At 40.6% G+C, this 17,746-nt stretch overlaps 1 protein-coding gene across 2 annotated transcripts; it reads right to left on the bottom strand.

The window, feature by feature from the left end:
- On the bottom strand, positions 1-14,310 carry LOC137272625 (acid-sensing ion channel 4-A-like). Of its 2 annotated transcripts, none has more exons than XM_067805019.1 (9): positions 14,206-14,310; positions 10,002-10,164; positions 8,468-8,999; positions 7,778-7,876; positions 3,548-3,728; positions 3,153-3,209; positions 1,739-1,901; positions 965-1,056; positions 1-717 (listed from the first exon to the last, which is right to left on the bottom strand). In XM_067805019.1, the coding sequence occupies exons 2-9, from the start codon at positions 10,157-10,159 to the stop codon at positions 572-574; spliced, it is 1,428 nt and encodes a 475-aa protein (XP_067661120.1). In that variant the 5' UTR covers positions 10,160-10,164; positions 14,206-14,310; the 3' UTR covers positions 1-571. The 2 variants fall into 2 exon arrangements, with proteins under 2 accessions (XP_067661120.1, XP_067661119.1); XM_067805018.1 differs by lacking the exon at positions 14,206-14,310 and adding an exon at positions 12,232-12,291.
- Between the last annotated feature and the right edge of the window lie 3,436 nt (positions 14,311-17,746).

Consider the following 17,746-nt stretch of genomic DNA (forward strand, 5'->3'; position numbering starts at 1 on the left):
CGTTAGCTTAACATCAATCATTTCACGAGAAAAAGATAAAATGTTAAAAAGATGCAATTTCACACGTCTGTTGACAAAGTGTTCGCCAACAACAGCAGCTTTTATTCTTTTTGTTTTCTCTCAGAGTCAACAAGATAGCGGCAACACTAGTAGTTTTTATGGTCACCATTGGCAGCTGTTATTGTTTGGCACCTGTTTGGTTCTCTCGTAACAGAATTTTTAAATTAATGTTAGGTTATTTCTATTATTTCTGTTGGGACGTTGTATAATGTCTATTTATATTGTTATAACTTAACTTAACCTGATGCGTTTTCTACGATTTGTAATGAACCCATGAAGATCCCCGTTACAATAATTGTTCTTCGTCCTGGTTGACATGCAATCCTATCCCATTTGCGTGGGTCATGCTTCATGCTGCAGATCACTGGATGGTCTGTTCCAGACATAGTGGGAATAGTGTCGGCGGCAAACAATAAACGAATGGAAAAACTTGTGTAGGGACGTCATGGCATGTCTATCCTCATGATAGCTGTATACTGTAATGCCTTTGATAGAAACTGCATTCATTTGTCTACCAATTGCTGATTCTGTTACGAGCTTTTCTTCCTCTACATTTGTCCAAGAGGAAGATGATGATGAACAGCAGGAGTTCCGCTATTTCTGCCACTGTCAGGATGCTGGCTCCGAGACACAGTCCCATCTGACCCCCTACAGTGGCTGCAACAGCATCACCATCGCATCAACATGTACGTCGTGACAGAAATAAACTCTGACTTAACTCTTAAAAACGCATTACAAGCTATGTGGTTGTCATATGGTGCAGTATTGGTAATGTTAGTGCTAAGGGACGCAACTCTGTACACTGAATTCAGACGCTCCGGGTAAAATTGTATCCCCTCCCTGGGTAAATGATACAGGGGAGCTTCACCAATTGGATAATACCAGGTTGTAAAATAATACTTACAAAACAGAGAGGCCACGGTATATTGAGGTTGTTGTGTGATTGATGTCACCATCATCTGATCGTAAAACACTTTCAGCTGCAGGAAGTTGCTTCTGAATAACAGATGAATATTGACACATCTTTAGCACATTTGCTTGGATTACTACCGCTGACATTTTGAAAACCCATGAACATGACGGTGAAAGACAAAGGATCGCCATCTAGGTTAGCCTTGGATTCAAACCATTCACCAGCGACGTTGTCAGCAAGGTGTGGGGCCCATTCTCCCCAGATATGGCGTCAATATAGCAACAGTGTCGATCTTTTTCAAGCGTAACTGCCACAGTGTTTATTCGGTGTTCCAAGTGCCAAACATTTATGAAGGAGTTTCCCATTTTCATCAACAATACCAAACCATAAACCACTATGTTTATAGCAAATAACATCGACACTGAAGCTTTTCGGAAGCATTGAACAGGATAATTTGAGGTGAAATTCATTCAGATTGAAACATACGGTTTGAAAGGAAGATATAGTGTGAGTATTTTAACGAAGAAACTCTTTTCACATCGATGATACATGTGCCAGAAGCATAGTCGACAGAACTATATTCCAACCATAACGTGAGTATTTCTTTATGAATTACTATTAAATAGCAATGACACCAGGTGTTTGCAAAAAGGGCCCTCAAACACCAACCCCACCCACCCCTGCCCCCTTCCATCGGCGGAATTCAACATAAACTTCACTGAAGGCCAAAAATAACCATGATCTTTTAAGACACTAAATTCTTACTCCAAACTCGCCCTGTCCTTTGCCCTTGTGGCCTTCATAGTCGAAGATCCCCATTTGTCTGCAGGGAAGGAACTGGAGGACACCTGGGCCGTGTACCTGTCGAACACGCACTCGCTGACACATCTACACTCCTTCACGAAGGTACCATTCTTGGACAACGATCCTCGTGAAAGAAAAAGTGCATTAAGCAATGTTTACACGATTAGGATATTTCCAAAATATACTAAACTTGACTAGCCCGTACTTGTGTTTTCAGCAAAAGGTATGGCTAAAGACTGAATTACCCAACCCGGAGACCTTGGCCTTCACTGTGATATTTTAAAATACAGACGTGATTAGCTCTTGACTATGGTTTCCCCACCAGTTATTGGGGGGTTGACTGACAACACCTAAGTCTCAACAAGATATATGTTCTCTTTTTTCAAATATTCACACCTGATTAGTTGATCGATGTATTCTCGTTAAACGAAAACGTATTTTGTTTCATTCCAGTTTGTCATTTCATGTTTTTGTAAACCAGAAGTGTGTCTTCCAAAAACCTTGTAAAGTCATTTACAGCAGAGCGAGGCAGAGAGGGTCTTCAAGCAACCCCTGATCGGCAGGTTTTGTGACGTAAACAGCACTTTCAATCAACGCTGTGGAGATGACAGACTGGGGACTACTGGTTGTTCAGCATTTAATCCCAAGGTAGTGCATCCTCAATTAATATAGAGTAATATCCAACGCTATCATCTAAATAACCTGTACCAAACACGTGTGTCGTTGTAATGCAGCAATGTTTGAAGCTGATTTAGAAAGGTTTCTAGAAAAATTTGCAACTGTGGGTATTATTTATTCTAATGTCTTGTAACAACGAAAGAGTAGACCGAGACTCATGCTTTTAGGAGAGACTCCGGTGATAGTCCATCGTCAGTAAACTGATTTCTTCTGAGGCTCGGAAATTATTAGTCAGACGTGTGTCTTGTCTTCTTCTAATTTATTTGCCTCACTTACTTGGTATTCCAGTAGATGTCATGCTCTAAAAATTGAACTTAATTGTTACGAATCACAATGCCACATTGCACGACCAGGGATTCCTGTCGTTGGATTTGTATATATTTTTGTGTGAGCCTTTGCTTTACGGCTCTGCACAACTGAAATACATAAGGACTATGGACGCTGATATGCTCTCTTGTTGAGGGTTGGTTGATAGGCTGGATGGTTGGTTGTTAAACACCGCAGTCAGCAATATTCCAGCAATATGACGGCAGTCACGACCGGACTATCCATTGATCATAATCGTAAGCGTCGTTCAACCAAAGCAGAATGAGTCTGACCTGCCGAACCCGTTAGTCGCCTCTTACGACCAGCATGGGATACTGCAGACCAATGCAAATCTTCAAGGATATCTTAGATAAAAGCCCGATATACTCACTGACAGCAGGGTTGTAACAACTGTCCAGTTTTACAAGAGAACACAGAAGACCATCCACTATAATGGAAATGAAACAAGTGATCAAAATACAAAAAATCTGATCGAGTATGTTTCGATAACAGGTTTGTCGTGGGAGCGTGACATGAGTAAGTGTACTCACATGTGACTCGCACACCTGACGGTTGATGACTCGATTGTGGAAGCACGATTATGTACCTTTAAACTAAACGTAAGCGTCAACATGCCAACTTCCTTCATATGTGTACAGGGTTACTAGTCATCTTTCAAATTGGTTCTGGTACCGCTCTCCTAGGACCGCAGTATGCCATTGAAAAAGAACCGCGCCTCCTTTGAACACGTGGTGTAAATGTCTCCCAAATCTGCCCAACACCTACCTGGCACGTACGGTCCGACGCACCCACACTGTTTAAATGCTTTCAAGTAAACACACTCCATGAAGCAATGGCTGTAGGTGTAGAGGGAGTAGATTCTCAGAGGATTCACAAAGTCAGGACTGTTTGTGTCCAGACAATCAGTGTCATCAAATGCCATGTAGGGGCGGGGCTGGTAACGAAACTAGAAACAAATCAAAGTCAATGATGTATTCGAAATGTTTTGAAATTGTGGAGCCAAATGCATGCATGTCAACAGTCCACGATAGTAAGATGGCGGACATTGTGGTGGATATGACCAGCAAATATACAACGATTCAAAATAAGAACGCGATGATAATTGGATATTAGGGCACCAATTTTGATAATTGATTGTATAGATGTATAGACACTAAAAGTGGAGATAAAGTTTACAATTATCAAGGTTAAATGCTTCAAAAACACATTATATCCACCTCCCTTACAGAAAATGTGTTCACAGGGTTGTTTGAAACGGGAGGATTTGTTTTACTGTACCATATCATAAGACTTGCATGGACATGGACACATTGTTGGTGCAGAAACATCCCCAGAGGAACAGCTATATATCCTGAACCGGAACTGACTAAGCAGGCATGACTATGAATACGTGTGTACATTGTTATATCTTTATAGGAAGAGGATGGAATTATTAAGTTCACAACATTCTACGGGGCATAGACCCGTGAAGGTCCCGGGGTAGAACAGGCCTACAACAACCCATGCTTGCCTTAAAAGGCGACTCAGCTTGTGGTAAGAGGCGACTAACGGGATCGGGTGGTCAGGCTCACTGACTTGGTTGACACATGTCATCGGTTCCCAATTGAGCAGATCGATGCTCATGTTGTTGATCACTGGATTGTCTGGTCCAGACTCGATTATTTACAGTCCGCCGCCATATAGCTGGAATATTGCTGAGTGCGGCGTAAAACTTAACTCACTCACTCACTCACTCTACGGGGCATAACTAGGTAACGTCTATGATGCACATTTTCTACTATTTAGAACGTGTCACAAAGTAATTAGAACATACACTAAACGTTCAAAGAAACGTTACCCTCTTACCTTAATGAATTACTGAAGAGTTCTCAAACATATATTGGGAGGCATTAGTCCAACGAAAGGCTGAACAACGCAACCTTGTTCAAATCATGTAATTCTTAGAAGTATTCATATTAAGCATTAAACTCTCCTGTTTTCGACCATGACGAAATATAGCAGTAACAGTGATTTAGATGGCCAAAGGAAATTTGAAATATGAATTCTGCTTTCAGACAAAAATAAACCATTAGAAGTCACCTTTTTGTATCTGTTGAAATGAGAAACAGTTATTGTAGAGGGTGGACATTCGTTAAAAGAAACATTCCTATGATTTAAGTCTTTCATATCATCTTCTGCTGGTTTGTTTAAGTGAAAACAAGTAAAATGTGTCTTTCATATTGTGTTCTGGAACATCTAAAATTACCTTTGTTAATATTTCTGTTCCCAAAGTAACATTTTTCCATTTCCTTTTATACTATAAGTCGTTCACTGGTCACAAAGGGACAATGATTTCAGGTACCCTCGATGTTCGTTTATGTTCTCCGAGCCCATCAGGGAACGTAAACAAACGTCGACGGTACCTTCGGGCTCAGGGAACATAAACACCGAGGGTACTTCAACCCATGGTCACCGGGGGACAAGTGAACAGCGTACTTATCGTACCGAAGACCTCCATGTCAATTTTGAAATGTTTGAAGCATGAATAGCGGATCGTACAGCCAGCCTGTGTGAATCAAACGATTCGCATCTTGCATCTTGCTGTTTTTCCCAGTAAGTACTGTCTTAGTAAAATCGCCGCGATATGGTCCCCCTTCTTAATATTCACATGGACTACATTTGAACGTTTTGTCAAAATTATTTATTGGAATGCGAGTCAACTGTTTTCGTAGCCATTGCTAGATGTGGCGGACGACACAAGAAAAACAGATTTAGAGTTGAAAATTGAATTGAACAGAAGAGCGCCAGACAGCGATTTTTACGTGTGAGGTAAGATAAATAGCAATATCAGTCCATATCGCCAAAACGTAGCAATATTCAGGCAGTAATAGCATCCATTTTAAAGAGAGACTAGAATGCATGCATTGATATATAGTATTCCCAGAAATTATTGAGAATCATGTTGCGTCATGTAACTCATTACGTTTATTAACTTCTGGCGTTTTACTTACATAAACATGTTAAAACATCATCCTTTTACAGTCTCAGTCTTGTTTTAGTACTTTGTTAGACCTCCTCGCTCAGCAATGCATGCCTGAATACGCCTAGGCACACTACCCATCAAAGTTTGTAGGTAATCATGTGACAGGGTATCCCAATATTGGACCACCTCGGCCTTCATATCTTCAATATTTCTCAGTCCCTTTTAGTTTATTCTGTCCTTCATGACTCCCCACACATTCTCAATTGGGTTTAGGTCTGGGCTGTAACTGGGCCAGTCTAAAACTTGAACATTTTCGCCCGACAACCACTGTTATGTGTAGCGCGCAGTGTGTTTTGGGTCATTATCATGCTGGAAAATCCAATCATCTTCATACATTGTTTGTGCTGTCGGAAGAAGGTGACCATTTAGAATGTCAACGTATCTTTCTTTTGTCAAGTTTCCCGTGAAAACACACAATGGCGTCACTCCGCGAGCCGATATGCCACCCCACATGTGAAACTTCGGGCTATGTTTTGGTCGCTGGTAGATAGGTTTGACAGTATCTTTGGTCCAAATTTTCACACAATTAGGGAAAAGCCAAACAGAACTTTCATCCGAAAAGAAAACATTATCCCAATCTTGATTTTCATGAGCCCGACACCAGTTTAAACGTTTTTCCTTTTGTGCATCTTTCATCAACGGCGAGGGAATTCCACGTTTTTTCACCCAATTAAGTCTCTGTAATTCCTGCCTAACTGTTTCATTGCATACCTGAGGACTTCCTCTGCTAATCATTTCATTTCTGATGTTCTCAACACTTTTCAATTTGCCCCTACTCACAATCTGCCCAAGTCTTCGGCGATCCACAACACTGAATTTCCTAGGCCGACCTGCTCCTGCTTTGTGCTCTATCCCGGTTCCTGTTTGAATATTCTTCAAAGTTCTGTAAACTGTAGACAGAGGAATACCATGTCTACACGCTAGCACTTTAGCATCAGCCTCACCCCTTTCAAAATCATCTAGAATGAGCTTTCTTTTCTCTCTTGCTGTAAATTCTGCCATGTCAACACAGGAAGCCGTCTGCTCAGACAAGGGAGATAACTCTTGACGTAATGAGCTGCCTTCTAAGCCTTCAAGAGTTGTCTCCCTTATTTAGTATGCTTAGTGCATAGTGAAAGCCCTTTTTCCAATCTTAGCATCATTAGAAAAAAAACAAAGATTTTCTCAATAATTTCTGGGAACACTGTACGTGCACCGGTACGAGAAATAAGCGATGAGAAGAGCTGAGGAGAGAGAAAGAGCCATTGGAACATACAATGCTGTTGACATAACGGTTATGAAACCGCCCTGAAAGTTGTACGAATTTTGAGCACGAACGGTCGTGCGACATGGTCGCGGCAGATTTCTCAAAGGTCACGCCTTCTAACCTGTCGTGAAGTGGGAGTTCGGGGGCTTGCGTATTGTCCCGAATTGTTCGTTCGATAGTATGCCACTGCTTGACAATACGTACCATTTTCGGTCAAGCATAGCATGCCAAGCGCGTAACTTATACGTACACAGGAAGTGAACAGTGCTCAGACCGGGTATCGCGCTTTCATGCCTACCATCTTAGTTACATGCATTTCCATAACGAATTGTGCGGCAGTGCAGAGGCAAGCTTCGTGCAAGTGTCAGGGTGACATAAGACTTATTGAGCGCTTCAGACTGATTGGGGGTCACCGTAGACAGACAAAGAAGTGGACGTCAATGCATCACAGCGACAGCTGAAGACAGCAGGTACCTCACTCATTCCTTTGGCGTTTATTTATTAGCGTATTTTCGAAAATTCCCAACATACACATTTGTCATCCTTGAAGGTCCGAGTTAGAATAAGTCGTCAGCAAGTCGAGTGGTCAGGCTCACTGACCTGGTTGACACATATCTTCCCAGTTGCAAAGGTTGTTGCAAATGCTGTTTATCATTGGATTAGCACGTAGTCTCGAATATTTACAAATTTCCTGAGTGTAGCGTTAAAAACCAGCAAACACACCCACCTCAGTTTTTTGTATGGCAACATGTGTTGAGAACCCGGGTGAAGCCGTCAAGACAGTAGAACTAGCGTCTGGGTGGACATCTGGATGATGGAGAAATACCTGCGAACATAGACACAACAATTCATTCTCTCTTTTTTACCCTGTGCGATCCATTATGCTTTGAGAATACCAACATAAACATCATGGACATACATACTCAAGATCTAACTACTCCAAAGTTGATGGAAGGGGAGCTTTACTTTCACCCAATACAACTACACTGTACAAACAGAACGGCCTGAAAGTTTAGCAAGTAGTCTTGGTAACTATCAGTGGAGACTGAACAATCTGACAGTTGTGATTTATTGATTTTGCTTAGGATTTTGTGTTTGTACATCAATCTAGCTTATGGTTGAGCACGTCCCGTTCAACCAGAAGCGTCCTCCCTAAATAAATGTCGAAGTCTTCACAGAGTTGAATGACAATTCATGAAGCCGTGCTCAAACGTAATCTCTTCTGTAAGTTTCGCAGATCAGTAGATAATCCCAGTGTATGTGTGTTTGCATAATCTTGTTCAGTTTTAATGACCGTTAGCTGCCTCTTTCAACACTTCATCACTGAATGATCTTGGGCAGCTTCCGGTCTTTTTTTAGTTGAAAGTGCACATATGTTCACACAATTAGTTACTCATTTAGTGAGGGGACTCTGTACCTTAATCCCAGCTGCCTTGTTTCTGGTGAAGGTATAGTCATCCTGGTTGATGTTGAAAGTGACAATGAGGTTTGCATCGTCACCTGGTGTTAACACAATTTTACTGGCATTGAAGGTATGGCACAACCCCTCATAAGTGAAAACAGGTTGGAAGTCAGTCATACAATCAAAGTCGTCACCACCAAAGACACATTTAAACAACATCTTGGAGCCTTCCATTGACATGTTCCTCAACCATTCTAAAGACACCGGTTTCTGAAACACATCTGAAGTTAGATGAGAAAATGAGTTTTTTCGTATCCTTCCGAGAGAAATATTGAAAAAGTAGGTCTCCATGTCTGGGTAAACGTCAAGGCGAGTGTTGTTGAAGGTGCATCTGTTGCAGATGGTGACGGCGGGGAAGTTGAGTGAATGTTTGATTTGGGGGGTGATCTTGGTGACGGTTGGGTAGCTGTAGTAGGATCCTATCTCTTGGACAAGGTTATAGACGAGAAACCCCGTAGTTGAGCACAAGGCCAAGATCCATACCAATCTGTGGAAGAAAGAAGACTAGAACTGGTTTTTTTTTTTTATTAAACGTGAAAAACATTTGGCAATGTGCAAAATTGCCTTAACTATGGAGTAACAAAACTACAATAACAATTATTTAAATAAATTTGGAATTGTGTAATTTTGAGGTTTGAAATGGGCGACACTACGAAACTGAGCTCCCAGTCGCTAATCACTATTTCTGTGGATGCCTTAGACTAGCAGTTACCGCACGAACCTAAATGACACATTGCCAACAAATGCAATGGTTCGGAAACGCATCTCCTCATTCAGGCTTCCAACAACTTTACAAAAACACCCACACACCCTACACCAATTTCGAAAAACAAAAAAAACAAAAAAAACAACAAAAAAAACACGCAAATATAAACAAAAAACAGGGCAAACACACATGCACACTTCCCCGAAAACGACCGAATAAAAAAATAAGAAAAACAAACCCACAAAAAAACAACAAACAACACAAAACAAAAGCAACACACAAGAAATAAAAAGAAACTAAAAAACTAAACCTATTGTTTCGAAAGCCAGACTGTTCGGTACAAATTAATGAGTGATAGAAAAGACGTTTTCAAACTATGATGCCAGCAGTGCAATCGATGGTGGAGGAAGGCAGTGGCAGCATTTGCCTCCTTGATCGTCCTCGCATTTTAGATGAAATGTAGCATGATTGAGAGGAAACACAGCCGATGGTAATATGCAATGTTATTATGACAATTGCTTGTTTTGTATAGAGCGGACATTTATTTAAATACTTTGGCGATAACCAATATTCTTAGGATCTTTATATGATTCCCTTTTGGAATGGATTAGTAGCAGTAATTTATAAAATTTTAGTCTCCTAACGGAAAGCTTTTAAAAGCAATCTCATGTATATGTTAGCATTACATTGTGCATATGAACATGATGATAAGAATGGTTTGTCTTGATTATTTACGGTGACATACAGCTCACAAGTACAAGTTTTAAACACACTCACACCTACCCACGAATCGAAAACGGATTGCATGAAGGGGGTTTAATCTTATCAACAACATGAAGGCCTGTAGTCTGGCTGAATTCAATCCACAGATCTTTTAGTCCATATTCTGTTGAACGCCGGGTTGCATCAGGGTTTATAGTCTGTGCCCTCTTCTTATCCATTATGTCTGAAAGCGAACGTGTACTTCATAGTGAGCGAGCAGAAAATTAACAAAATTAACAAAATGTTATGCAAATGATCCATTTATCACTCCCAAAAAGGCAGATGTTTGACCATCAAAAGTGACAAACCTAGTTTGATCACCTTGTGTCATCACTGACGCTATCGTGTACTGAAACATGCTCCGACTGTGGTACCTTTGATCTGATCCATGGTGTATTGTATGTTTTGAGCTGCCTTCGACGGCAATTCTCTGACTGGCTCTTTGCCAGTTTAGCCACGCCTACGTTTGAAAAAAGCATAATAAATGTTTGCAAACCATCTAAGAAGGCAATCAACATATTTGCAACTTTGTTGGAAACACAGCGTCACAAATAACCCTTTTGTCTCATAACATCGGCAGCTGCTGAGAGAGTGATGTCATTAATGGTATCATCACAGACTTTAGCATTTTAATGTCGTCAGTTATTTGTGACAGTGTATAATGCCACTCGCGACGAGACGTGGCAGCAGTCTCAAACAGAATGATTTTAATTTCAGTACTCTCTCAGGCATGAGAATCTGGAATAAACTCGTTGCAAGTTGTAGATTTTCCAGTCTAAATCTGGTGATAGAGCCCACCATTGTCCCTAACTGAAAAACACACATGTAGCACCATTGTCCCTAACTGAAAAACACACATGTAGCACGATTGGAAGTGTTGTCCAGTATATTACGTTTGTTACAGAATGGATAAGATTGCCACATTGCACTGTTTAGTATGTACAAGGTATTCAGTGATTTGCTAATATGTGCAATAATGCAACATTATTTAAACATGTTATAACAGCATTTGAACCCGATACTTCCGATGGCAGTTTTTAGAAAATAATACATCCTCGTTCAATGGGGTCATATGTTTGCAAATGATTATGACATTTGATTGAGAGTGTTGTCAATGTTCTAAAACGGGATGCCAACATTATATTTCATTCTACATTTCGGAATGGAAGTAAAACGTTGCCACAAGCACCTCTTTGTCATTTCCCAAGCGAGACTGTTTGGCATCATACAGGTTCGTTCTGTGTTAATTAATGTTAGTTACTTGAAATGCCTGTCTTCAAATAATTGTGAAAGAAAAACATTTGAAGCCATGTTTTTAGAGATGGCAATCAATGTACTCATCGAACCACGCAATGATACACGTAATACACTTTGTGGATGCTCTCGTGCTAAATAAATGTTCATCGGGTCTTTAGTGGAGAAGGGGCGTGACTTTTGAAACAAATATACCTATCAACATGACCTCTCCGTGAGCGTTTCCACCATTGAAGCTTATCTCTCACTAGACGTCCGTGGCAATGTTTAAATTTACAGCAGCTAGTCGTGTTAGAATGATATTTTTCATGCAGGCAATGACCGTCTTAAAGTACGTCACTGCACCCGATTCCTCAGAATTGCATATTTTCCAAACCGCTTTTCCCACATGACATTTTCGTTTTCGAACGTAAACGGACATTAAAGGTTCCAAGATGCGTTTTCGCGCAGTGGGTTCGTTGTGTGTACATATTTCAGTATTGTAATGGCGAAAAACATTCAAACTCTAACTGTAAAACATATTTGAAATAGCGTATGTCAATATAGCCTATGGGCCTTTTTTTTTTTTTTAAAAAAAAAAAACCCAGCAAACTTCGAAAACCTTATTTCTTCATTCTTTGCTAAAATAACAGATGTTTTCTTTCACCAGTTTTCAACTTATATTGAGGTCTTCGGTAAGATAAATACGCTGTTCACTGGTCCCTTGGGGACATGGGTTAATGTACCCACGGCCGAAGGGTACCCACATGAACAAACATCGAGTGTACATCAAACCATATTCCCTTCGTGACCAGTGAACATATGAGCAAAATCACTCTCATTCATATGACACTAGTCTTAATCCTTATCACCACCACATTGTACACGGACTTGTCAGCCAGACCATACCACTATGTCACTTGTTACTGTATATGCCCTTTATGACCTTAACTGGTCTTTCCCTTGATGTGTCTGTCACCACATCAGCTACTCCAAGGCAGCGATATTGTTTCTTTACCTGTCTAATGTTGTCCGTTCGTCTGTCTATAGTTGTCTATAGCCATATGTGTTCATACCCATGTTGTCACCAGTCTGGTATTCCAACAGCCAATGTAGGGGCCACCGCCAGCAGGATAGTGTCTCTCGTAGGAAACGCATTGTTGCTGAGCTGGAACTCAGCTCACCTCAGTTATGTCTGACCCAACAACGAAGATCATTGCGGTCTTGTGTATCTGTTTACCATGTGTTGCATAGCTAACTAATGACGTTTGGACTCAACTTCATTAGGCATTGACATTGTGTTGTTAGGGTCTCCTGGGACATGCTGATCAATCGTCTTTGTCTAGCAAGAACACTTAAAGGTCACACGCGACCAAAAAAAAAAAAAAAAAAAAAAGACCCCAAAACAAACAAACATGATTAAAACACAGGTATCGCTTATTCATGACATATAATATACATTGCTGATTGTGAAAAAGCAAATAAAAAAACATAAGCCTACATTCGCGAATCAAAAGTGTAAATTTTTGTACACTGGTTTAGTTCCCTCGAAGTCAGAGCGGTTCGTCACTCAAATGTAACGAACACTTCATTAGCAGGTTCATTTGTCGATACGCTGAGGGCTCATTCTTTGTGGATAGAGTAGATCTGTTTGATTAGCATTTTAGAAGTATGGTGAGTAATAAGAAAGTAAGATTTTGAAGTTGTGTATTGCAGATTGTCATAAGCAGACAGGCAGGCAGACACATAGGTGTCAGTAAACAGACTTTGAGTTTTGTCTGCGACAGAGAGTGCTTGTCACAATTAACATGTTTTTCTATGTTTCCGAAGACAGTTTTTAAACGGGGCAACTTTTAACAACGATATTAGTATTTTTTATGCTTCACTTTCTTGAAATCTGCAATTATGGAACCAGTGAATTTTCAGTACTGCAGACCCAAGATGCTTGTTATCACAAGAAATATCTCTTGTTCTCAAACTTCGACCGCAGCGATAATCCTTGACGCATCACTTGCTGTGTTTTTACGAGTCGCCTTCCCGGTCCAGGAAGCTAGAATCTACTCACTGCGCATGCACTATGGCAGGGCAGCGCAGCTGTTGAAACCACTTTTTCACCGAGCGCTGGGGTGAAATTAGTGAGTCGCTTGAACTTCGATTTCGCATTTTGTTTTTCAATTTTATACGTTGAATTTGCATTTTTCATAATTTGTTATTGTAAGAGCACACGAAAAGGTATCAATATCAAGATGTGTTTTGCGTTGCATGCGCCCTTTGAAGAATTTATTGGGATGCTGTGACACATAACCCGGACACATCCATTTTTGCCTGATACTGATATGTTTTTCTAAGAGACGAAAAAGTCACAGCGGTTGTTCAAGACAGGTACACGTACAATTGAATCTGAACTTTTCGCTCACATGCTCCAAAGTCATTTTCCATAACAAACACACAGGGCTTACTTTCATGCAGATGCAATGAGGCGTGACAATGTGACTATGCTGGTAAATTTTTAAACGTAGATGCAAAGTCTCTCTACTATATGTTCTCCACTCTTTTGCTAACCAACCAATCGAAGAAGCATTCAATTGCAACACAGTCAGCGATCGAGAGCAAACATGAAGGTGAGCCTGGCCTGGCTACGCTGGGAAACAATAAGACATTAGCGGGGAAAGTTACTGCTAATGCTTCAGCACTTCAGAGCTTGTTGTTCTACAATAAGCCCTGCCTTCAGCAGAGACTTCTGACAGTAAAGTATGTTGTCATCCCTTTCACTTCTATGTGGAGACATAAACTAAGTTTTGATAAATCGATACTCTGGAGTTGTTAGTTATTTGACACAGTCACCAATAATGTTGTTGTTTGTTATAGCTGGATCAGACAAAAACTGATTTCAGGAACTCAGTATGATTGCGCAGAAGTCATTGAACCTAACCACCAGTTCCATGTAAGTCACCTCTAACCTGTAACAAACGGTACTAAGATATATTCCTACCTTGAATTCCGAAAGAAATATGGTAACCTGGGCAGTATATGGTCACATTCAAAACGAAATCATCTGTAAATGAGAGCTACATCACGGCACGGGGCAGTTTACAAGACAACATAACTTTCAACGAAGTATGCCTTGTGTTGTATGCAATAACTGATTTTGTTATCTCAGAGGTAATGAATTCACTGTCATTACAATGTATGCCAGCTGTCTTTAATTATAAATACTCCTGTTACTGCTCAACCAGCTCTTACACGCCATACGACATGGCCGTTGAGAATCACAACATTAGCATTGTCATTTTTTTTCTCATTTGAGTCTTTTTTTCTCATTTGAGTCTTTTTCCCCATTCCCAAGTTACAAATGCGGGGTCTTTGTTAAAGAGCGCTTGAAAGAAGTACCATGTATAGTTTAAGTTAAAAATTTACATTTCACTGTAGAATTATTACGGATGACATGTACATGCTGTATGAAAAACAATGGTAAGGTAGCATTCCCACGTTACAGGTCCAGCATCACTTGGTCGATAAGCGTTTGAAAGCATAGCAATGGTTCCGTAGTTCCATGAGTTCATCAACAGTGACACGGTGGAAAGTCATTATTCCTGCATAGCTAGAAACATGGTAGAGGAGTAAGAACAATGTTTGTAGTTTGCTCGTGTCACTGTCAAGCCGATTGTATCGATCACGTAAATTTTCTATTTCTTAAAGAATTCTCAAGAGTCTCCGTAGATCAGTGCTAAACTATTCGAAGTCAGAGTTGCAAGTTTGGGACTCGCTTTCATTGGCAGGGTTGTCACGATATGCACGAGCATTTGCATTGTCACGAAAACCTTTTGCATTTGGTCGATATACTTGTTCATTCAACACACTGATGTTGGTAATTATAACTGACAATCTGGATTGAAAAACATGTTAACAGAACGATAAAATCATGATAAAAACACCATTTTGTAAGACCAAAATATTGCATCAAATTTTGGTTTTGAAAAGCGAAGTTCCTTTTGTAGTTCAGTATAGATATGCGGTGGTTCATTCAATATAATATCTAGCACTATCTACATGCGTTATATTTTTGCCTGGGAACAAAGTTTGGAAAAGGAATATACATGTCCTTGGTTTTGAGATCAAACCAAAAGTCTGTTTACCGATGTATGATTTTGGCAGGTACTCTCTTTCTAAATAGCATTATTTTGATATGTCACTAATACTAAGTTAACTGATGAAACAACACTACGGTTGTCCCTACATGTAACTGTTATGTTAATTGAAGCTTTGTCAATGAACACTTTCATCCTTATTCATAAAAGACAGACATGTGGTATTTATATGGTGCTATAGTCTATACCTTATACATGAATGCCCAAAGAAGCTTGTGTCTGTACCCGCAACTATGTGTTTGCATGTATTCATTTGGCTACCATCTGGCCATATACCAACGCACGCGTGGGAATCTAAGTGTACAGGGTTGCGACAACAGTGAAAGATTCTGTTACACCCGGTCACAAGTAGCCTCGATCAGGACCACCTCCAAGGTCGCTGGATCACTCGCCTGGCCCCTTAGGCAGCTCCGCCCACCACGCCAATATGCCAATAGCAGGTTCTTATCGTCAACACAAGAGGAATTGTCTCATGGTCTACAGGCTGATGGCTGATGTGGCTTGTCTGGCAAAGCAGAGGAATAATTCTTGAACTGTCATGTCTCTTCTTGAACAAATAGACATGATTCGTTAAGACACGTTACAAACATATTCCCACAGAACATTTGTTCCAGACTGTTAAACATTTGCCGTTACAGACAATGGCTTACATCGATTTTGGGGAGGGATGTGGCTGGTACTTTGTTGGTGATACGTGTCTCAAGAGGAAGGTGTAAGTCACACATATGTCAAGCGGAACTGCATATCAACTCAACCAGACATTCCGATAATTGCAACCAACTTAACAATCGGAGTGCAACGGCATACGATCAGCAAAGACCATAAGCATCAACATCATGAAGTTCTTATGAGTGAATATTGTAAGTTAGTGCAACATGATGTTCCACAAAAATACGGATTTGCCAAAAGTTTAATTAGAAGCTATATTGTTCAATTTGTGGATAGCTATAGAAACCCAAGCATTACCAATTACAAAAAGGAACAAACAAATTATGGAAAAAAATGTGTCTCCTGGTTGATCTGTTGTCTAACAACACTGAGAAATATTCCAGCTATATGACATCGGTCTGTAAATAACCGAGTCTGGGCCAGACAATCCAGTGATCAACGGCATGAGCATCGGTCTACTAAGTTAGGATACGATAACATGAGTTACCCACGTCAGCGAGCCTGACCACCCAATCTACCAAAGTCGCATGTTATGACAAATGAAGACCAATGCTAACCAAGTGCACCAATTCTTCACGGGTCACGATGAACGGACATGGGTGTACAGTCATTGCCATCTGTACATGAGGGGTGGTGGGTAACCTAGTAGTTAGAGGGTACGCTCGTCACGCCGAAGACCCGGGTTCGATTCCCCACATGGGTACAACGTGTGGAGCGCTTTTTCTGGTGCCCTCCGCTGTGATATTGCTGGAATATTGCTAAAAGCGGCGAAAACTAAACTCACTCACTGTACACTAGGTTCATACGACAGAATCATCCACATCACTAACAGAGAGTACAGCAGTATCTGCTACTAATGATGGCATCTAAATGCACTTCATCTTCAGCGACAAGGGCGTCGTTTGAATTCAATCATGACTCTCTAACGGCGGTGGAGGGCTTAAGAAGCCTAGATGTAAAAGATTATGAAGGCCCTGGTTCGATTACCCACATGGGTACATTGTGTGAAGCCCATCTCTGGTGTCTACCGTCGTGATATTGATGGACTACTACTCACAGCGGTGTAAACCGAATATCATTAACTCACTCACTCTAGTGCCTGAGCTACTGAAGCCTCATTACATCAGAAAACCATTGTCCACTTGAAGTGGCATTCCGTTATCAAACGTCGAGCCGATTCAGTTCCGCATGTGGCAGAACGTCGTCCATCCTCATATGTTCATTTAACATTTATTCAAGCAATCCTGCTTCGAAGCGGACAGTTTTACGAATTACCAATCAAGTGATAGCGAGATAATACACCGTTTATAATATACAAATGATAACATAGAATTGCGTAGATCGATGCTCATGATGTTGTATTGCCTGGACCAGACGCTATTATTTGGAGAATCTTGGTGGAATATTGCGGCGTGCGGCGTTAAAAAGCGAAATAAACAATCAATCGAGTCAATGATCATTTCATGTTGTCATGTTTATCAGCACCAGACCAAACTTTAGTGGTGTGCTTCAGATCTATATGAAATTGTGTAGATAGAAGCTCATGATGCTAATCACTGGATTGTCTGATTCAAACTTGATAATTAACGTACCTTGAATACTACGGCGTAAAACAACAAAATAACCAACCAGACCCCTCTTCATTTTAATTATGTCTCATTATTTGTAAGCGCCAAAACGTTTTGGTTTCACCAAAGCGGTAAACGTCAGTTACTA

This window comes from Haliotis asinina, chromosome 2, assembly GCF_037392515.1.
Source record: "Haliotis asinina isolate JCU_RB_2024 chromosome 2, JCU_Hal_asi_v2, whole genome shotgun sequence".
Lineage (NCBI taxonomy): Eukaryota > Metazoa > Mollusca > Gastropoda > Lepetellida > Haliotidae > Haliotis > Haliotis asinina.